This window comes from Brachycentrus maculatus, unplaced genomic scaffold (assembly GCF_059751285.1).
Source record: "Brachycentrus maculatus isolate JH-2025_06_01 unplaced genomic scaffold, ASM5975128v1 h1tg000199l, whole genome shotgun sequence".
In the NCBI taxonomy this organism is placed as follows: domain Eukaryota; kingdom Metazoa; phylum Arthropoda; class Insecta; order Trichoptera; family Brachycentridae; genus Brachycentrus; species Brachycentrus maculatus.
Genome location: NW_028280950.1, coordinates 2,372,353 through 2,396,222, shown reverse-complemented (window position 1 = coordinate 2,396,222; position 23,870 = coordinate 2,372,353). Strand labels below are relative to the sequence as shown.

Sequence of the window (23,870 nt, the reverse complement as noted above, 5' to 3'; positions counted from 1 at the left end):
TAAGTGAACTTTTGAGGTGTGTTTGTGAAAGCAATCAAATTGTTTAATGTTATATTATATCTACCCACCCTACTAAATTGGCTTTATCTAACACTAAATTAACGAAGGATAAAACAAAGTACCAAAACAAATATGTATTGTTAAATTTTAAATATATTTGTTAAACTTTTTTGAAAAAATCAAATATTTTAGTTAGTCGAGATTTTTTAAGGCCCAGCATTCGTTAATTCGCATCTCAATTCCAGGTAATATTTAACGTAATTTTTTTTTTGAAAATCAAAAAGCAAATTTTGAGAACAAAATTTGATTATTTGTATTTTCTAAATTGATTTATCAGAACTACGACGAGACTTCATAACAATATTTTAATCTGCCTATATGTATAAGCAATAAAAGATTTTTAATGTATCTCTTATTATATATTATTAAGTGCACAATTTTTTGTGGTACTGAGTTTTCTATTTTAAAAATGCTTTTTTTCCTGATCGCGTATTATATATTTTAAAATTTTTGTTTAATGTATTACAATTTCAAACTGTATACTTGTCAAAGTTGAAAGCATAACATTTTACATGACGTACTTTAAAAAAAATTGTTACATAGATATATATGTAAATAACGTACATTTTTCTAGAATATATTTTTTTTATTTCAAAATGAGTAGTATAATTTCACAATATAACTGCAATCCGACTAACATTGGAGTTCTAATGATTGTATGCATACATATTTCAAGCGCCTTAGTCACTCAGAATGTTCTAAAATCCCTCCATACCAAATTGATTCTATGGTTAATAGGTACTTAGATGATGCATGGTCTGCTGATGGTGCGGTGACTGGCAATTGATGACGATGCTCTCTCACGATGTCACCGATCGGCGATTGCTTAACTTCAAAACACGATCGGAATTACTTCATGCTTTTCGGAAAGAACATACCAGAATCGGCGGTCATCCAGTTCTCTCTCTCTCTTTGGCTAGTGCTATCGAAGAGGGATGGGAATATGACGCGATGGCCCGCGGATCGGCTCTGCTGATGTCAAGCCGCCGGTATTTTATTATGGTAGGCGGCGCCCAGCGGCTGTTTGAATTTAACTCGCGAGCGAGACGGATCAAGTTGTGTACGAAAAATATTTTCTAATATTTTGGAATAACTTCATCTATCTACCATGGCTACTATTGGTAAGTTAAAAAACATATTTAAGTATATATTTACGTGATAAATTTTGTAATTAATATAAATAAACTTATAATTTTTTTACTTACAAAGTAAGTTGTAAATTTATATATTTCTACCTACACGTCATTAAATTTTCTCATATTTTCCGCATCGATATGAAACGTATCCAATAATAAAAATACGCATCATACATATTCTTGACGCATGTTCTGCAAATACCGGCATACGATCATTGGAATCCCGCCAAAGTTAGGCGTGGTAGAAGATGTATCTAGCCTAGGTACTAAGTAGAAGCACTAACGCCGATGCGAGATAATAAATTCCTGAAATAATCAAATATCAAATGCTTTACGTCCGTTCGTTTGCGTTTTCAGGACGCCCTAGAAAAACATTGATTTTTCACGACCTTGTTTTCCATCTCCCAATTTACGCAACTATCGTGCGGAAAAGTTTCCCCGAAATGTTTTAATGTCTTTAGTCAGGTAATGTCTAAGCATTTTGTAGGTAAAATAAAATTTTGTCGTATGTATTTTATTATAAACTTCTAATAGCAACAGCAAAAAATGAGACCTGTACAAAGTTCATAAAATATTGATTATGTCGCTAAAAAAAATATGTCTATCTAATTTTGCTTGTGTCAGTAATGTACAATTTTTTTGACAGTTATTCTAGCTATACAAACAATATTTGATGAAGTTTGTGCAAACCTGCAATATTTTTTTATCTAAATAATAAAAATGCAATTTATCAAAATTACTTTTAACTAAAGAGACATTCATGTTTCATGTTCTGTTATTTGAATATTCTATTTGTCAACATAGCAAAAATATCAGCGTTTTTAGAACTTCACCAAAACATATATGTAGGTAAGTATTTTTAGAATGTTGGCAATATTTTTCGATAACCCTCTATCTGTGGTAGGCATAAAGGAAGCAATAAACATTCTTTCGAGTTAGGTTTTTGGTTAAAAAACGTTTACTGAGTCTTTTATGAGTAGTTCTTTTAAGGAGTCAGCGTCAGTAATAGTAGTGGGGATCAATCAAAACATTTCAATACATAATCGAAATAACAGAATAGATTGGTAAAATAATTTGAATTAATCAATTATGTTTTCAATCAGTCGAAAAAGAAAATAGCCATCCATCGCCGGTAAAAAATGGTTGCAAAAATGGAAATGTTGCTATCATATTACCCTAGTTTTTTCAATAAAACCTTTTTTACCGTCGATAAAGAGAAAATGAAATTTTACGAATCTTAATTCGAATGAATATCTCGAGAAGCGATCAATGCCAAAACAGTTGAAAAATCGGAAATATTCGATTAATATAATATTATATAAATGAAATGTCTCAATTACTTTAGTAGTAGAATATTTCGATAGCATTTTTTTATTCTTCCCATCTAGGTTGGGTATGCTTAAGCTCTCTAAAGCATATAAATCACCATACGTTGTGGATTAAAATTTCAGAGAAGATTACAACAATTTTGTTACAAATTAGGTACTCACATTACATTTCAGGGTCAAACTTCTTGTAATAGATTTTGATAGGCATAGGCGGTACATTTTTTCCGTCGTTTCTTCCCCATGCTTAATGTGTAATGATTAATGCCCAAGAAACCTTGAAACGAGCTACTATTATTTCCTGTAATTATTGTTTCAAATTACTTAATATTTTACTGCAAATAGCCCTTTCAACCTTGCAAAAGAACTTTAACCATAAGCTTAATATAATACAACATCATTCTTTAAATTATTATGTTACTGGTTTTATATAATGTTCAATTTATTTTGAAATAAGTCTAATTCATAAGGAATATTTTAATCTACAATATGAATATTATTAAATTACTTTCAAAATTTATGTAAAAATTCAATATTCACAAACTCCAATACTTTTTTTTAGATTTTTTTAAAAAGTCACAAAAAAGTTTTTTTGAGTCATTCAACATCAATATTTCGTTTAAACTGAAAATGTTATGTCGTTTCTTTACATGCAGGAAAACGAATATGTATTTCATTGTTGATATCTTGTCTTCTTTTTTTTTTAAATATTATAATTCGGCATTAATTTTGTGGAATGACGTGTTGATAATTTATTTACAAGAATAAGGCATTTTTTTTACAAGAAGGGTACAATAATTTATAGGACTCCAACAATGATTTCAAATCACACAACGTAAAAACTACGATTAAAAATGTCGATCGCCGGAGTGTGTTTATTTTCTATTGATTAATAACTCTTATAAGCCTCGAGGCTGGGTGTGATTTAGTGCTATGATAAAAATGGTGTAGGATGATGGGTAGGAAGGAACTGGCTAGTCGCTTACATAATAGTACTTTAAGGCTATGTTATGGAGTTAGTCGTTTTCTGTAACTCGGCGCCTTCCTCATTCCACTGTAAATCTATCTCGTATTGATTATAATACATATATAAAACATCTTTGTAGCTCCGCATTGTAAGGAGAAAATCTTTAACCAGTGGTATACGAACCATTAGACTACTCACGAATAACAGAAATCAAATTAAATTTGAGGATTCTATAAAAGATACGGATAAATTATTTAAATTCATCGATTCGGATGAATGAAATTCTAATAATAGTTGACCTTTTGTCTTAATTGATTTTTCAATTGAAGGTAGGTACATAATTGTGTCGGGTTGTGGTCCCGTGGACTCTTAAGTCAGAGTTTCTCAGTTGGAATTCACTCTACTACAATTTGATACCTATTTCTAATAATGAGCTGCTTAGGCTCACAGAAATAGTATGAAATTGAAATATTTGTGTAAATAATAAAAACAAAAATATTTCTCATTCAGTCATTCAAGTCGGTCATTTGATTTCATTGGAAAATATCTGAAATTTCTATATGTGTGCGTAATCATATGACATCACTACAGAACTTGAGGTCACATGAACATGTGTGATTTATTATATAAATATCACGTCTATCTTCATATTTATTGTATATTGCGATTCATGGTAGAAATAAGTTTCATCACGAAATGAAGATTATAATGTCCAACTCAATACAAAAATAAATTAACAATTTCAAATGAAAAATGTTTACCACCTCTGTTCTGAAGTCCCAATCTACTGTGAGAAGCCGCCCGTGTATGAAATTCCAGGCTGATCCTTCAGCCATAATAAATGACGTCTTACTTTTTATCCGCAAACAACTTTTTTTTCTCCCACTTTTAATTTACGTTAAAACATTAAATAATATAACTAAGTCAGATTCATTGCAGATATTTTTATTTTATAAGTAAAACATTCAATTTTATTTCTTTAATACTCATTGATTTATGTTAAAACTTCAGACACAATTCTGTAAAATCTACATTAGATATTTAAAAAAAAAACTTATCTTTAATAATCCCAGTGAGATTCTAGATTGAATCTATGGAGTTTATATTTTTAAACATTAAATTAATTATATACATACTACATGCGTTTATATGATGTGTATTTGTATAATATATACCTAGTCATATGATAGGTAGTAGGTATTAATTTTAATATTTTAAACCGCATAGGCAAGATCATTTTAACATCATAGGTTAAATATCTGCGTAACATACTAGTATCTATTAAGACTTTTTTTAAGTGTTGAAAAATAAGCAGACTTCAAGATAAATAGCATAAAGTTTTCAAACAGTGTTACAATAGTTTTCTAGGACAACTTACTGAAAAACTAATAAAATTAAGTTAGATTAGCAGGAATAGTGCTATTGATTTTGTGATTACTGTTGTTATATTTTCCAATAAAGTCCTTTCACACCTGTCGCGTCACGTAAAGTGCAATTCACATTCCAAATCCGTAGTAGGTTATGCAGTAGGCGTCTCACAATGAATGCTGATTCAGCCCGTAGACTTGGATAATAGCGACTTTGTATGGGGCTATGAAATCAGACTCGCAAACGGCGATGACATCATGGGTCAACCATATTCCTAGCCAGGGGTTACGAATACAACAACCATGACACATTCCGCTGTACGTAATAACAGGCCGTCGCTTCAAACCGTTATTTTGTACCGAATCGACATTTTTATCGTCATCAGATTCGAAGTACAGAAATAGAACGTAGGTACTTATGTCGTGAATAACAAAATATTAAATTTTACTTATGTTTTATTTGATATGTCATATCAGTAAAAGCATATTTTTAATTCGTTATTGAACTTGGTTATTTTTATTAGTTATCAGCAGGTGCTCATGATATTCTACCATATTTTTAAAAATAAGATTTTTTTATTACTTTCGGTTAACAAAAGAAAAATGTGTTAATTTGGAGTTTCATTCCTTTGTGAGTCAAGATCAAAATTAGGTATAGCATTATCACTATATAATTTAGCATGTAATGCAGGCAGGATGGAGGTAATATTAGAAAAAATGGCTACCGTATTCTTTATAAGTTGATAAAATCGAGGTTCTCTCCTACAAATATCCATTTTAGGTATTTTTTATGTAACTTTTTTTAAAATAATATCTTATACTAAGTACATAAATTTTTACATCTCGTCCTTTCTAAAATGTGAAATATTGTGATGTCATCAGTGTAAAATAATATATTGCCTAGATTATGCGTTAAATAAAAACAGAATTTTAGTAGAAGTGATAGGGTTGATATATCGCTCACTCCTTTCAAGAACGTCATAAATCAAAAATCGTCAATTTTCATTTGTGCATGTTTTCGGATTGCTCAGAAAATGTGCTTTATTCCAGCAAAAGAGGTATATTTTTAACTTAATATTTACCCGCTACAGGACAGAAAATGTTGTTTTTGCATTTTGAAGAAAAGATATTGTTTAATTATTTTTTTAAATATACCACAAATTTTTCAAATTGAGAAAAAAACCTTTAGGTTTTACCTAAAATGATGTGTTGCACAGTAAAAATTTCAATAAGTGTCTTGATATTTATTTTTAATACATTGTGTCATATTTATAAACTTTAAAAACGTTCTCCTGAAAAATCAGGTTTTTTGATTTATGACGTTCTTGAAAGGAGTGAGCGATATGAGAAATATGCTTTGCATTTTTTGTTTGTGGCATACTTACTCTTAATATTTAACATCACGTCATTTGCATATCTGACCTTATATATTCGAGAATGTACTGGATTAGCAATGGATGACGCAACGTCTTAAATAATCTCTATAACCACTTGCTTAGACGAAAATGCATTCAGAATGTTAATTTGGTTTCATATTAATTGATTAATTTATTTATTTATTTAATCATTCTGGGTTGCCAGTTGTCATTCTCTGATTTACTTTAGTAATGGAGTATGTAGGTAGGTCCATCTATTATTGTACCGTCACAGCCATTGCACACACCTTGAATCTCAATTACCCACATCTAGTTCGTGTATATCAGTGGGAGTCGGCTTAGTGTGAATAACATTTTTTTCTGTACATTAAAGGGTATTTATTATAAATATTTATCTCATTATTTATTTGACAGTTACATACAGTACAGTGAAATGCTCTTGCACTTATTAAATATGCATTTATGTATTGTTGTTTAAAAAATCACTTGGTTTTCGTGAAATTGGCGTTCTTGTATAAGTTTTGATAAAGCTCAATGAATACAAAAGCGAGTGTTTTTGTCTAAAATTTTCACTCATGAATTGCATGAAATTATAGTTACTTCAAACATAAAGAGTAAATCCACTCACGAGTGGGCATAGGCTATGAAACTTAAAAAGTTGAAGCCTGAGTAGGGTCATGATAAGCGGTGTTGTATAAGCCGTTGCTAGATTTCAGAGTCACTTGGACGTTAGGTAATTAAAAAAAGAATACATATACTTTACATATTATTTATTTACTTTTATAGGAATTTTATAAACTTCCAGTAATTATTAATAACCAAATTAGAACGTTTGCAAGGATTTCTGATAAATCCAAAAATAAATTTGAAAAATAAGATTTTAACACTTATAACGTACAATATAATGATATCTATCAATTATTATTTAATATAACACGGTGCTGTCTTTATTCAGTATTATCATTTTTTTACAAACGAACAACCCGCAAAGCCTCTATTTTTAGAGGCTTTGCGGGTTATTAAATACATCACAAACACCCAGACCAATAGAAAAAAATCTTTCTTAAATTTATTTTGCAATTGGCGGGAATCAAACCGGCGACACCAGTTTCACAGTCTTGTTCAACAATTGCACGTGTGCAGTAATTTTTTACATTAAAACCCATGCTTGTATATTCGAATCTTCATGGCAGCCATATGTTCCGATTATTTGATGGGAAACGATGATATTTATATTTATATATGTGTGTATAAAAGTGATTTTATATTACACATTCACATAATTTCACACAAGTGATTATGATTGAGTTGTCAAGTTTTTTGTTTGAAAATGTTGAGAATGTCTGAAAATAGGTATTAGGTACTGTTTTCCTCAAATACTCTTACGCTCAGCAGATCGATTTGATTAAAACCTTGAGCTTGTGACTAGCGCCACTAAAACTTTACACTCCAAAAAGATTGAAGAGATTAAGCTATAATAATATATGTTTATTGTGTATTTTGTCATTACAAGGATATTATTATGCGTAGAATAAGTTTCGAATTTTTACTTCAAGTCGCGTAATGACGCACTATGGTGTTTCATTTTACCATACTTCTGCAAAACGCCATGAGAATGAGCGAGAAAGAAATAGTAATATGTATTACGTATTATTGTCATTGCCAAGGACATTATTAGGCGCAGAATAAGCTTCGTATCATTATTTCAAGCGTGTGATGACGCATTATGGTGTTTCATTTTACCATACTTACACACAACACCATGAGAATGAGCGAGATAGAAATAGTCGGGTATTTTCAAATAACCGTCCACGCCTATAACCATATCAGATTTTTTGTTTGATCGCACATGTAGATGTCGACAGCGTAGTAATTTTAGATTCTTGATCGAATTTTCCTAACATTTTTTTAAGAAAGCTGACCGACTTTAAAATAAAAGATTTATAACGCTTCCTATATGATGTCGGCTAGAACTAAAAATAGAGGCGAAATTAAGATTTTATTATCTCTGCCGGAATGATGAACAGTTTTCAGTAAAGAGAATGAGGTTGTTAGTGTTCGTTCACCTTCTGCATCTTTGAGAACTAACACCTTGCGTTATATCTACTTCATTATTTTTCACTACTCTTAAAGAACAATGGCGTCGTATAATTAATTGGCGGGGCATTTGCAATTTCTATGGGCGGTTTTTCTTATTCCTAAATTTATCGTTTAGACAACATAATTAAAGGTAGGGGAGATTGCAAATAATGTAATAGGGATATAACCGGTTTTTTGACACCAAAAATGAGTATCAACGTATAAAATGTATATTACGTACTTATATACTTTTATGTAAACTGCCAACAAGTTTAACGAATAACTTATCGTATTGTACTAATTCTTTTAAAATACGTTTGCTTTTTTTAATAATAAAAAAATATATATTCAAAAGTAAACCCCTATGTTTGGTCAAAGGAATGGAAAATAGTGATAAAAAAAATACCTACATTTTATCTGGCAACATCATATTCAAGTACGTATTTAAATCTTAACAATCTTTAAATAAAAAAAAATGGTTTAGTTTTTATTTTCATTCTAAAGGGACTAGCAATAATACTGTCAATATTTACGGCATTGATGATTATTAGTGACGTAAAAGTGTTAATTCATTAATAATAATACTGATTTATTGATAGTCACCACCCCAAGCCTACTTTAGATGTGTGTAATTCTTATTTAAATGATATTTTGGAAGTGAAATTTCGATTAATGTAGATTATTTTTTAATTAACCGTGGATACATATACTATTGTGAAGTTATTGCTCATCAAATTATCGATTAAATAAAATACTAGGTAATCGTCACATATTATGCAAAAAATATAACTAATAGCAAACAGGAAAACATAATTATAAAGCTATTTAACTATCCACTTACATAGATGATAATTTTCCAATTGAATGCAGAAAATGGAGTAGGTTATTATTATAGAACGTTAGGTATCTTTTAAGTGATCTTGGTTGACCCTGCATCCTGATGTCAGAATGCATGTATGATTGATTTTGAATTCCCTTGCATGTACGAGTATACTTCTGTACATTCCGACTTGGTACCTGGTCCATTACTGTATTTTTGTTTGCACAAGTAAGCAGCGAGTGTGTGAGACTTTCAACACCACCATGTTGTCATATTTCTCTCGTGGTCGCTAATTGGTATGTTTCTGTTTAATTTTAGATCTGTCTACTGAGGATAACCTCTCCTACACCTTCTACCCCGTGACGTCGGGATGTGTGAACTTCAAGGTCCGCGCTGCCAACGATGCGCACATCGCGCTCACATCAGGCCCCTCTGAAGACAACCCCATGGTTGAGGTAATTTTTTTATCGAATTACTTCTTAGAATTTAACTCTCTTCTTTTTCTTGTGCTTGGTGTACGCCTTGTGGCCTTTTTTTTAAAGAGGCTTTAGCCTCCTGCGATGTTGATTCCCAGCTGTCAATCCATCTCTTTGGTGGTCTGCCCGTGGTCCGTCCTGCGTCGTGCTTGAAATTGGACATGCAGTGCAATGTGAAGGAGTCTGGATGGTTCCATTCTCCACATATGCGCATACCATTATCTTCTTCGTTGTCTTCCCCATCTAACGACGTCTAAGATCTCGCATAATTCTCTTATCCTTATTCTATCTTGTCGACTCTTGCCAGATATGCTCCTTAGAGTCTTCATTTCTTGTTACTTATGACACGTTTTTTGTTACTGCGGTATCCGCCCTGCATTCGATCCCACGTGTCATGATGGGTCGCACACAAGTTTTGTTTATTTTAATTTTGGTGTCGATTTTCATGTCAGAGTTTTCCCATATAGAATTTGACCCTGACAAAGCAGGGTATATTCACACAAGTTGTGAAAGCGTTCTCTCACCCTCTTTTTCTTATTGATTCCCGGCTGGGATAGACCGGTTGTGATCGGAATAATTACTCTTGTATGGGATCATTCCGACTGTTTCTTTTATCATTTTTTTTATTTCTTAACCCACACCCCTACAATTTCGATTCTAGAAATATAATGGATATAGCGGAGGAAGTTTGCGTGATAAATTTGATTACGTAACACCATGAAATAAAATACTGTTTCCTCCAATCGCCACAAAACTTAATTATGTTAAGTGGGTTTTCAAAACCCGAAATTCATGTTGACGACAAAGGCAATATTGCCTTCTATATTTGGCTGTTCAATCAGCCTAATGAAACTCTGGAGTCAATAGTATTGGTCAATAATTTCACTAAAAATGGCCCGTATCCATAATATAATTCATACGTAAATCACATAATAATTAAGAAGAAGAATATATTTTTATTTTTCCGCACCTAACTGGTTGATCATAATAAGATGAGAATGTAGTTTTCGTGTTGGTTCGGAGATGCAAAAATAATACTAAAACTGATTCCAAATTGAATACGTATGTTACGCAGCATAAAAAATGATCACATAAAATAGCGAATTATAGATTATAAGCCTTGTAAGTACCCAGACATTCATATTCCTGTCAATAACTTCTTCATCTATGGTAAAAACAAGACCCAGGTACTTTTTTTGCGTACACAAATTTATCGATTAATTTCGAAGTTTATTGATTTCGTCAATAGGTCACATTAATTCAATTTATTTAACTACTAAGTCTCTGTTCAGAGTGGCTATAGACAAAGTTAAAATTTCCATGATCACTGCCAATCTTCAGCATGGAGTGACCACAATAAGAAAACGAAGCTTCGAGAATGTAACATTACGTATTTTCTTCTCTTTTCGGAAATAATTATGATTATAATCATTCGAATAACACGAAAATGTTAAAAACAACATGAACGTGTCCATAATATAATTAATACCTGCTAATTTGATTATCATAGACATATGCTTGACGATCACGTCATAGCTTCAAATAGCCCATGCGATAGTAAGTTGTACTCGCACCTGCTAATAAGCGTAAAGTATTTTTATATTATTAGTTTTAATAGCTACTTGTTCATATTAGAAAATAGGTGCGCTCTTCTGTCAACACATTATGATATTATATCCGTCGTTAGGAGTTCTTTCAGGCTTCCTGCACTGTATCCAATTATATATCATTATTTATAAAATGTATTTCTAGCGGGAAATATTGTGCGCCTATTAATATTTCTAACGCCCAACTGACAAAAATCTATTCGGGCCGATTGCGTTTGTTTTAAAAACAAATTTTATAAAAAGTATGTGTACTCATTCTTCGCTTCCTCCGCATCTTCTCAGAGTCTTCTTAGAATGCACGCCAAGAAGTGTCAATCGTATACAAACATTTTAGATTTTCGTCCCCGTTCAGAATATTTCTCGGCTATCATAGCGTATCAATACAATTTGTTAGCACTGAATTTCATGCCGATATTTCAGTCCATAATCTATTCTATTAACTTTTGACACTATACGCTGATGCAGCTTTAATCTTACTCTTCCTTACCCCGGGAGACGAACATTTGTATTCCCACCGCTTTCCACAAAAAGGTAAGAACTGCTTCTTGAACTTCCTCGTCATTTGCGGATTTTCGCCTCACCAAGTCTTTTTTGAAGACCGGAAAGAGATGATAGTCACTAAAGGCGACTAATCAGGTTAAAAATTACTCTCCTCACTCTTCAAAACTGACGAGAAAACGCTGCGCACACTCAACGCGCTTGTATTCCTCAGTCAGCATTTTAGGACCCACCTGGCTGATAACTTTCGGTACTTACTGCGGGTTATTGATCAAAATAGAAAGAATACAGTCTCTGCAACACACACCTTCCAGTTTTCTGCCCAGTTCATCTTGGGTTTCCTGACAGTCTTCGAGCATATACTCCTCCACCCTCCGTACAGTTTCTTCCGTATGTGATGGCTTTCCACTGTACTTCTCGTCATGAACGTTTATGACTGAAAGCAGTTCGCACTTAGCGGAAGCAACAATCTTAACGTCCATCTCCAAAAATATCTGCGGCACCGACACAGAGTTTATTAGCGAAATTCTGTTAATGCTGCAGGAAGGGCCAACAAATATGACAGTGTTGTCAGATTTTGCGTAGTGCGGTGATGCTCGGGCTTTGGAGACCTTACTTTACTTATCTCTTCGTATCAAGTACATACTTAAATTTTTTGTTTGAAATATTTAAATCATCAAAAAAAAACTTATTATTTCTCTTTTTGGATGAAAGTATTTTTTTCTAAATCCTCATACGGTTGCCAAAAAGGTGTCTGATTACATACTGATATAAAGGTCAAAGTGGCATTTGAAATTTAAATTGAGTAAGCATTTATCGTCGAAAATACCAACGTTTTTATTTTGTTTATTTAAACTACTCGTGTGCATCCATATGTTGTAAAAAATATGTATTTACTTTGTTGGTGTTCACTTTATGTATTTAAAATCTGGACAAATGTTTACTGCCGTGAAATAAAACTAAATATCGTGTTTCCTACCGAATATTAACATGCTTTGTGTACTTACCTACATTTTTTTTAAAAGCCTAAGGTATGCAAAATAATGTGTACCTCATATTATTATTGCGATTTATTTTTTGAAGGTCTGAAATATATGTATCCCTTTACATAGGATGCATATATCTCCGCATATCTTAGTCATTTTATTTGATTACCTACTAGACTTGGTGACACGACGCAAGGTCGATACCATTACTGGCTCAATTTGGGTTCCAATTGATTAATTAAATGACGACATACGTAACTACGCTATGCATCAGAAATCAAATTAAGCCACATTCCTGGAGAACAATATTAACTCTATGAATAAAATTACGAGTGTGGCGAATTTCTTTTCCTATTCCTTTTCTTGTTTCTTTTCTTACGATTTTTTTCCAGTCAACATCATTTTGAGTATTATTTTTAGACATCTCAACAAAGATGAAGAAGAATATGGATGTCAGGGGATTGGCGGAGCTTACGACCGTCATAGGCTGGTTTAAGTAATCACTTTACACGCGTGTTACATTCACCAATTCTACCCATGATTGGCAACCACACTACTCAAATTCTTGGAACTTCTATATTTGAATATATATATATATATATATATATATATATATATATATATATATATATATATATATATATATATATATATATATATATATATATATATATATATATATATATATATATACATATATATATATATATATATATATATATATATATACATATATATATATATATATATATATATATATATATATATATATATATATATATATATATATATATATATATATATATATATATATATATATATATATATATATATATATATATATATATATATATATAAATATATATGTGTGGTTCAATTTCGAAACATAGTACTTGAATCATTAGAATTTCACTAGAGATACTATTGGTGACACACTAAAAAAGTTATCATTTTTAGTATTTAAAATAGGATCATTTATGTTTTTTTTTCATTTTTTGCTGGAATCCGATTCAAAAGAGCATTTTGATCGTTTCAGGTCTTCCTCGGGGGTTGGAAAAACACCAAGAGTGTCATCAGACGCAACCGCGAAAAGCCCGACAAGGTGGAAGTCGAAACCGGCGGAATCCTGAACGAGGATGAGTTCCGTTCCTTCTGGGTTCGCTGGAGTGATGGCGTCATCATGGCCGGGCGCGAGGGAGAGGCTGCTCCCATCATTTCCTGGGAGGATCCAGAACCGTTCCCGATCAACCACTTCGGTGTGTGCACTGGGTGGGGCGCGACCGGAACTTGGATGATCGAAGGTTAGTGTCAGCTCTATACATGGTGATACTTTCTTACTAAAATGTACCCAAATGCTTTCACGCAATTATACTTTGTTACTTACTATTTTATTATTACGTAGATCGGGCACTCGAGTTGGGTGTAAAGAAAAACATCAAGTTATCTTTTCCACGCATTTGTTGACAAAATTACAAAATAATATTTTACAGAATACGAATAAATACTAAACTCTAGACATGTCCATCTTTTTTTTAAAATGAAGGTGTCATAAAACTACCTATCCAATGGGTAAATTGTACGAAGAAATCAAGAGAGGAGATTATTTACAAAAATTATATTTACATCTCTGTTTTTCAATAATAAGTCAGTATTTGATCGATAGATCTTTTAGTTTACCGGAACAAAAATAATACTAGGTACCTACTAATTATGTTTGACTAACACCCAACTCGATCGTACGAAGTACGTTCTTGCAAACACTCATACCTGTATGAATTAAAACATATACTGCACACGCAAACAGCTTGATTATTCAAAATTTATAGACCGTGATACGATCACCACGGAGGATACTCTCCAATACACGTTCCATCCCGTGATATCCGGAGACCTGGAGTTCGAATTCAAAGGCTCTTCCAACTGTCACGTCTGTTTGACGATGGACAGTGCCGAGACAGACCCCATGTACGAAATCATCCTCGGAGGATGGGACAACACCAAGTCGGTCATCCGACACCGGCGCCAGAAGCCCGACAAGGTACCGACCTTTCAATACAGTCAGAGATAGAGCGATCAGTCGGGAGCTAATCAGCTAATGAGCTAATCGGGTGTTGTTGTTGCCCAAGGTGGTCGTGGATACCAGCGGTATCGTGGACGCCAGGGAGCACAGGAAGTTCTTGGTGCAGTGGAGGGCGGGCAGGATTATAGTGAGGTCCGGCTCGGGAGCTGGGGACGTCATCATGGAGTGGACCGACGAGTCGCCCTTCCCCATCTCGCACTTCGGGGTCCGCACCGCGTGGGGCGCCACTGGCCAGTGGAAGGTGAAGGCTAGCTCGCCCTGCCAGAGTCAGAGAGGTTAGCCGACTGCCAATCCCGGCGTGATAGAAGCTCCGTGACGCGCCGTACAACTAATTAAGCGCATGCCTAATCCGAAACGAATATGTATAGCTAATTTAGCGATGTTTCGAGACTCTTCTTTCTTTAAATAGACGTAGAATAAATTAACAATTATACAATGTAAATTTATTATAATGAACAAAAAATACTTTTGAATAATTATAAATTTTCATTTTTATTTGATTAAATCATATTTACACGCTTTGAGTGTTCGCTTCTCGGTCTTAGCATTGAAAAAATGCATGTTTTAGCGTACAATAAATTATTTAACTACTGACAAGGCATATTTTACTCGTGTACAAAATTAAATAGAATATTGTTTATATGTTTGTGTTGTGTTGTATTTTGGCTTATTTTGTATTCGTTTTCTAAAAGATACTCAGTAGAGCGGTTGATATTGAAATAAACAACAACTCGTACAAAATTTGAATCTTTTACAAAAAGGAGACTTATGAGTAAATCTAATAATTGAAAATTGGCAAACGATAGAAGATTTATTTAGATTTACATGTATTCAGGTTTCAAGTCCCAAAGATAATAATTACGTGTAATATAATTATGCATTTATTTAGAAAACATGTATACTCATCTACAAAGATTTGCAATCACCACTGAAGAAAAGGACTCAAACAATAAATAAGTAAGATTTAATATTTGCAAACTGAAAATATTCTAATTACGCTTATGTTTTCTGATACTAAATTAATGAATTACGAAAAAAAAAAAATTCTCTCAAGCTGCTTTATACCATGTTTGCAATTACACGTACTTATCATATACAATTTTATCATCTGTCATCCTTCCTATGTAGTTAGTAAAAAATCTGAATGTACATATATTTTCATAAATCCATACCAATTATTGAATATTTCAGCTTTTTATCCATATTTATAATTTAAATTTTAAAATTGCTATTCAACCGCTTCTTCCACAAAGTATCTGGGTACATTTTTTTGCGCTTATTATTGAATACAGGTTTTTCATTTCAAATTGGACGTCTTTCAAATCAAACTGGACATTTTACAAAACAAATTGGATGTTGTATTGTATTTTATAAAAAAAGTTCGATTTTTTTAAAAATACAATCACATTAGTACTACATATAATGTCAGTGTGACTACACTTATATTTTATTCTTAAGACTAGCAAGTGTGTAAGTCGTCAAGTTGGCAAGCCTGCGCGGCGCGCTGTCATAATATGCGCGCGCGATGTATAATCAAGTTTTCAGACAAGATTTTCAATACTACTTTCAATCATGAGTGCTACTTTGTAAATCAAATTCAACGACAGACGGAGATAATCCAGATTTGTGAACATGTATTTGGACACACTCAAAATGTTGCTAATAAAACAAATATCAAATTTATTATTATTATCATCCTTGTTAAAACAAGGATGATAATAATAATAAATTTGGATAATTGTTAGAAGAAGCAAAAATGCACTTAATGATTTCGACGGCCCCTACCTAAAGTACTCCATCTACAAATCTGTTACTTTATAGGAGAGAGCTTAGAAGATTTTTTCAACGTATTCTTTTTATTAATTAACGGTTTTATCTGAAATTATAAACTAGTATTTTTCATTAAAAAACACGATAAAATAATCTATTAAATCGTTTTAAAACTTTATGTTTTGTCAAAATTAAGAAGTTAGCCTTTTAGGAGTTCAGTTCATTTCGAAAATTCCATGTAGATAGCATCTTATACGCCTGAAAACTAGGCGTAATTTATTATTATTATTTTTTGTTTGTTTATATTTGTAGATAACGGTCAGTTGATAACATACATATACCAAATATCTCAAAATTGACAAAAATGTAGTTAGAGCACTTTACGTAGGGCACGTCGATTTATAAACCTTGTACATAATAAGAAAGGTAAATAATAAATAAAATTCCCATCTTTAAAAAAATTGTAAAATGTCGATTTGATTTTGAAGGCCACAAATTTGAAGTGAAAAACGTGTATGAATGATTTTTAGGGGTGGTTTTTTAATGATTTTTTGTTGTGACGCGTAGCCGCTCCAAGCCACGCGGTAGCCGCTCCGCTGGTGTCCGGCGGCGGTGGCTCCGGGGCCGGCGTGTGGGTGGCCGGGCAGAGCGGGGACGTGCCCGCGGGCGCCGTGGTGGGCGGCCAGGACGGCGAGACGCAGTACGTGGGCCGCGCGCACCACGAGGGCGCTCTCATCCCCGGCAAGGTCATCCAGTCGCACGGGGTCTGCTATGTGGCGTGGGGCGGCGCCGAGCACGGGAAACCCGAATATGAGGTAATTATCATTTAACCCTCAACTTCACCTTCAAGTCAGGTGAAAAGAGAGCGTTGCAAGTGTGTAAAGGTGGAGACTGACCGGAGCATTTCGTCGCAACGTACGATGCGAGCATTCGTATAGTCAGTACAGCGGGCCGAGCGCTCCATCCATAGTTTCGGATGCTCGCTGATGCTCACCGTGAGCGATGTTACGACGTTATGTTACGACGAAATGCTCCGGTCAGTTTTTTTTTATTACTTTACGTCCAAGTGACTCATGACGTTTATCATGTCCCTACTCAGGCTTCATTTTATAAGTTTCATAGCCTATGCCTACTTGTGAGTGGGTTTACTCTTTATGTTTAAAGTTACTATAATTTCATGTAATTCATGAGCAAATTCTAGGCAAAAACACTCGTTTGCTCCGGTCAGTCTCCACCTTAGGGCTTTTATAGCGTTCGCTACGTCATTATTGTCGTTAACTCACTGTTGTAAACTTGACGGTTTGGCTGTCCGTTTAGGGACCTACCTGTCACCACAGCAGTTCAGATTTCTGAACCTAGATTACTTCAGCTTTCTTCTTGCGTCCAGTATTGAACAATGGCCTCTCTTTTGGACTTTCACAGTTCTCTGTTCTTCACGCGACTCTCTTCCATTGCAGGCCTTCCACATTCTTAATGTCATCGGACCATCATGTCTGGTTACCCACGCTTCTGCATCCTAGGCCTCCAGTCAAGCACCTTTTTCGTCCACCTATCCTCAGACATAATGTGCCACATCACCATGTGACCATCATTTGGTCGTGAATCTAGATTGTTGATTGATAATTATGGCACTGTTTCCAGGTTCTCGTCGGTGGTCCAGCTCGCTGGGTGCCCACCAGCGGCGCCGCTGTGCCTGAGGGCGCCTTCCCCGCCGGAGAATCGGAGGAGGGCGAGCCCCTCTTCGTGGGGCGCGCCAGCCACGAGGGCTCCCTTACGGTCGGCAAGGTGCAGGGCTCCCACGGGGTCTGCTACATCGCCTACGGGGGCCAGGAACTCGGCTTCCAGGACTACGAGGTGCTCGTCATGTAATCGGTGGAACGGCCAACTAATCGAACACTATGGAGACTGTGTCGGTGGAAACGCATTCTTCTTACGAGCCAAGACCACCTTCTCACGACTCTCAAAAGTACTCTCTTTCGTTTGTCAAAATTTTATTTTAATTTATAAATACGTTCCCGTACCTAAATTTTTCTTCTTCACCTTCAAATCCCTTATCCGCATCCAATGGTGCATAGGGCACTGCATCAAATAAACGCAGTATTATCTTGATCGTTAACACGTGAAGGAAAGGTGATCAACCCTCCACGTCCAGGGTAATATTGAATAAATGTAGAGTGAAAAAATCGCTTATATTTATTTGACTCTCCCCCCCTGGGAATCGAACCCGGGACCTCCAGTACGGTAGCCAAGCGTGCACACTACGGAGGCGGACTGATGTAAATTATTTTGATTTTTTTAAAAGTAGGTTCCTACCTACATAATTATCCTCTGTCCACAAAGACACGTTGCATAACAAGGGTGATCTGTTTAACTACTACAGTCAATCAGGCAATGCTACGTCTTAACACCCAGTTTACCCTTACTTAAAAAAATCTGAAAAAAATATATAAAAAAAACTAAATATACCTGTAAGAGCTTAGTGTGGTCTTAAATGTGAAGCTTTCTTAACGAAGCTTACGAACGTAGATGCAAAATATACTTTTTTCGACGTATTTCATGATATGATCGAAATAGATATATTTTTATGTATTTGCACAATGTCGAATGTTACTACATTTTATTTAAGTTTTATTATACTGTGTGTTTGTAAATTTGATGTGCCTTCAAGGTGCCTAATAAAGGCAGTGATCACCGTCAGATCGTGCCCACTCACATGTGCGTGTAGATGAAAGACTGTCACAAATTATATAAAATAAGTTTTTAAAAACACAATTTTTTATTATTGTTTATATTGAACGTTTTGTTTTAAAAAGAAACATTATATGAACAATAAATCAAAATGATTTATTCATAAATCAAAATGAAAATTTAAACACTTTGCTTGTTTTTTGCTAATATTGCAAATAAATGTTAACATACAAAGAATATGTATTGTATTTTATTTACACAATCCCCTCACAAAACACAACTACTTTCTATGTTTTGTATAGTTCCTCTGGACAATATCTGTACCCGACGGATTCTCCAGTTCTTTGGACACGTTGCGCGTGGCAACGAGGATAGCCTGGAACGACTAGTTGTGATCGGTAGCCTGGAGGGAAAGAGAGGGAGAGGAAGATCCCCACACGATGGACCGATCAAATTAGGGCAGCAGCAGGCACCTCAGTGGTTGGAGCCCTACGTGCAGCGCAGTCAAGGGATAACTGGAGAAGAGTCATTGCTTCTGCAAGGGTCACAACCCTCAGCAGTGAGGAATAAGACGGAGAAGAATAGTTCCTCATACTTATCTCTACGAATTGGTGCATAGGGCACCGCTTCGTAATTCCTTATTTTAACTATTATTTGATTTTTTATGGTTTAAAAGCAGGTGTGCGAAATGTTTTTACCTCCAAAATGTACAGATTTTAAAGTCCTCATCCTACAATAGATGGCTTTTGTGAACTCGCACATACTTTGTTACGACTTTGATCTATTTATCTAGAAGTTTAAAAAACTTGAGTAGTGTGATCGTCAATCATGGGTAGAATTGGTGAATGTTACATGTGTGTAAAGTGATCACTTAACCAAGCCTATGACGGTCGTAATCCCTGTAAATGCCCAGACTTCCATATTCTTCTTCATCTATGTTGAGATTTCAAAGAAATAATGTAAAAAAGTTACTCCTAATTGGAGATAATCCAGGTTTGTGAATAAGTATTTGGACACACTCATAATGTTGTATTAAAGGTCAAAATATACTACCAATGATTTGAATAGAAGTACATTTAAGTAAAGTAAGTATTCATTTTATAACCTATATTGTTTCATAATTCCTCTTCTTGGCTCGTTTTCCTATATTTCAGTATCGTTGAAAAAACGTTATTTTTTGGATTTCTAATGAAATAAATATAAGCAAAAGGTTTGAAAGTAGAGGCGGTGAAATGGAAGAAACTGAGTACAAGTGAAACGTAGCGGGGCGCGTGAGAATTGTTTAAAGGAGGGGTCTTGAAACGATTTAAATCCTCACTCTGACCCGCAAACAGCAGGTGAACACTGGCGAGAATCGAACGAGGAGCGCTGAGAATCAAGTAAAGGCAGCACAGGAATAGAGTCATTCTCAAAACAGAAGATGTGGCCTGATATTCTTCTTTATCGTGACTTATTTTACGCATTTTATAAAGGATCATTACGCACGAAGTAAAGATCACAGCCATGGGTATTACCACTTGAAAAATAGACAGCAATATTCTCATGCTAGTCATGTAATAGCTGTCGGCGAACGTGCAAATACTCGGACCCGATCGCATGTCGATAGTAGTAGCCATATTAAATTCTGGAACACTCAATGACGCGGATAACACCCAGACAAGAACCGCGGGAAATGTAACAGGAACAGATAACGTTTTATTTAAGCAGGCATCAGCAGACTTAGTAGGCGTAGAACTCTCACTCCTCGATACGAGACTATGCCTCGAAGATTTCATCTCCGTCATATCTTCCAACAGCCCCTCTTCGCCGTCCTTCTTTCCTCCTATCCTCAGGGTCAGGTTGGCCGTGGCGATGGCGTGGAAGCACAGGATGACGAGCAAGTAGACGACTAATGTCTCGGCGAAGACTTCGAAGCCCAGGTAAACTGTACACATTTCGCGGCCGAGGGTCCACGACGAGTAGTTGAGGGTCAACATCTCTGGGACTGACACGATGGTGAGCAATAATACGTCAGAAGTTGCCATCTGAACCAGTAAGGAATTCAACCCTGAAAAAGCGTGAAAACTATTAGTAAGCATAAAAAAAAACATGACAGAAATATCTACCAAATTGTACAATCATTCATATATCGCTTACTCCTTTCAAGAACGTCATAAATCAAAAATCGTCAATTTTCAGTTGTGCATGTTTTCGGAATGCCCAGAAAATGTACTATATCCCAGCAAAAGAGGCATATTTTTAACTTCATATTTACCCGCTACGGGGAATGCCCAGAAAATGTACTATATCCCAGCAAAAGAGGCATATTTTTAACTTCATATTTACCCGCTACGGGGTAGAAAATGTGGTTCTTGCATTTTGTAGAAAAGGTTTTTTTTTAATACATCAAATATTTTTCAAATGGAGAAAAAATCTTTTACCTAAAAGATCTGTTGCGCAGGAAAAAGTTCAATAAGTGGCTTGATAATTAATTTTAATACATTGTGTTATATTTTTAAACTTTAATAACGTTCTCCTGAAAAATCAAGTTTTTTTCATTTATGACGTTCTTGAAAGGAGTGAGCGATATGTTAAATACATCAATGCTTGTAACATTTACGAGTGGACATGCTTTCGATATTATTCGCTTTGTATCTTATTGGATGATACTTGTTAAAAAATTTAATGTGATCTCAGTAAGAAAGTATAAACCTAGAGGTAAGTAAACAAAATTATTCTAAGTAAGGTAATAAAATACTACATATGTTATGATACTTTTGCGTAACACATGTGATGACTTTTTTTTAGCAAAAATTACTACAAAATTAAACACTTTTATAATACCACTTATTGCGAAATAATCAACATGTTATTCCACAAAATTAATGCCGAATCAATAAATAATAAAATTATAACTCATAGCTCAATAAAATAATTATCAACATCCCCCTTTAGGTTATCTTTTTTTAAAAGGAATAACCTGCAAAGCCTCTATGTTAGAAGCTTTGGATAGTTAGGAAAGGGAAGGTATATTGCTCACTCCTTTCAACAACGTCATTAATCAAAAATCGTCAATTTTCAGTTGCGCGTGTTTTCGGAATGCCCAGAAAATGCACTATATCCCAGCAAAAGAGGCATATTTTTAACTTAATATTTACCCGCTACAGGGCAGAAAGTGTTGTTTTTACATTTTGAAGAAAATGTATTGTTGAATTATTTTTTTAAATATACTAAATATTTTTCAAATGTAGAAAAAACTTTCAGGTTTTACCTAAAAATATATGTTGCGCAATAAAAAGTTCAAAACAAACTTTAAAAACGTTCTCCTGAAAAATCAAGTTTTTTGATTAATGACGTTCTTGAAATGAGTGAGCGATATGTGAAAAACACATTACAAACACCCAGACAAAAGTGAATATTTCTTGAATTCATTTTGCAATTAGCGGGAATTGGAATCGAGCGTCTACCCGACTACGCCACGACGCCTTTAGCAAATCATCCGTTATTATCATTACAAAGAAGTGTTTTAGAGTTTAATTAAGATTTATGTCTCAATAATCCGAAAGATGGGATTAAGACAAAAAGCATTTAAAGCTCGTAAACTTAATTAATTGCAATGCTTGTAAGTAGTTTCAGATAAATAATTAAAAACTTACCATTTGCGGATTTTTTCAAGAAGCTCACAATAATAAACAAATTAAAAAGTACACCAATACCGTTCGCACATATTAAATACGATATGAGGGCTTTCGTAGGAACTTGCGGAAAATCAGTAGGGGGAAGCTCAACTCGGAAATCTATAAAGTCTTTTATATCTAAGTCACTTTGGTTATATTCCGAAAACGTGCCCAGTAAAGCCTCATCAGAATTAGGCGAAGAGAAGTTGGCAGCTGAAGATTGGTTCAGAAAATCCATTTTGTGTATTTCAAACACTGCGCGGCGCGGCGCCAGTACGTTCGCACGTACGCACGTGGGTACAGAGTCAGAGAGATCGAGACTCAGTGATCAATGACACACCAAGTCTTTAGCAGTCTGTCTGAGGGACTTCCTCCCCCCTCTGCCCTTTTGTCTGCCATCCTGACACATGCTAATGCCTCTTTTCTCCATTTTTATAACGCTCTCCTCTCTCCCGCTTTCAAGAACAGCTGTAGATGCCATAAATCCGGGAGCACTTCATGTCTGTTATCAGCCATAGAGAGTGTTTACACAGCTGATTGTTGGGTTACTCTTCCTATTATATTATTACTGCGAGAGCACGCGATGCACCGACTCTCGAATCTTAGAGAATATTGCCCTCTTTAGAAAATAATATTCTGATTCATAGCTTTATAAATACGCGCATACTTACATATAGTAATTGATCGCACAAATTATTCATTTGACCTCATGCTGATCCCATCGAAGCCATTTGTTAATATTTGATGTGATCGTATTGATAAATATTTTTAAAAGTAAGTACTTAAGCCAGTAATTAAAATATCGTATTCATATTATTTTTTGACATCTCATCAAAGATGAAGAAGAATATGGAAGTCTGGGCATTTACGGGGCTGACGACCGTCATAGGCTGGTTTAAGTGATCACTTTACACACGTGTAACATTCACCAATTCTACCCATTATTGACAACCACACAACTCAAATTCTTGGAAGTTCT

General features: G+C 34.4%; 2 protein-coding genes across 2 annotated transcripts; one reads left to right on the top strand and one right to left on the bottom strand.

The window, feature by feature from the left end:
- The first annotated feature begins 1,082 nt into the window (after positions 1-1,082).
- Positions 1,083-19,474, top strand: LOC148307437 (uncharacterized). Its single transcript, XM_088263414.1, has 7 exons — positions 1,083-1,181; positions 9,449-9,585; positions 13,734-13,998; positions 14,524-14,735; positions 14,824-15,052; positions 17,115-17,362; positions 18,189-19,474. Exons 1-7 carry the CDS (start codon positions 1,169-1,171, stop codon positions 18,414-18,416), a joined length of 1,332 nt encoding a protein of 443 aa, XP_088119540.1. The 5' UTR covers positions 1,083-1,168; the 3' UTR covers positions 18,417-19,474.
- LOC148307436 (uncharacterized) lies at positions 19,305-23,434 on the bottom strand. The gene is made up of 2 exons (XM_088263415.1): positions 22,871-23,434; positions 19,305-21,282 (listed from the first exon to the last, which is right to left on the bottom strand). The coding sequence occupies exons 1-2, from the start codon at positions 23,127-23,129 to the stop codon at positions 20,351-20,353; spliced, it is 1,191 nt and encodes a 396-aa protein (XP_088119541.1). The 5' UTR covers positions 23,130-23,434; the 3' UTR covers positions 19,305-20,350.
- Between the last annotated feature and the right edge of the window lie 436 nt (positions 23,435-23,870).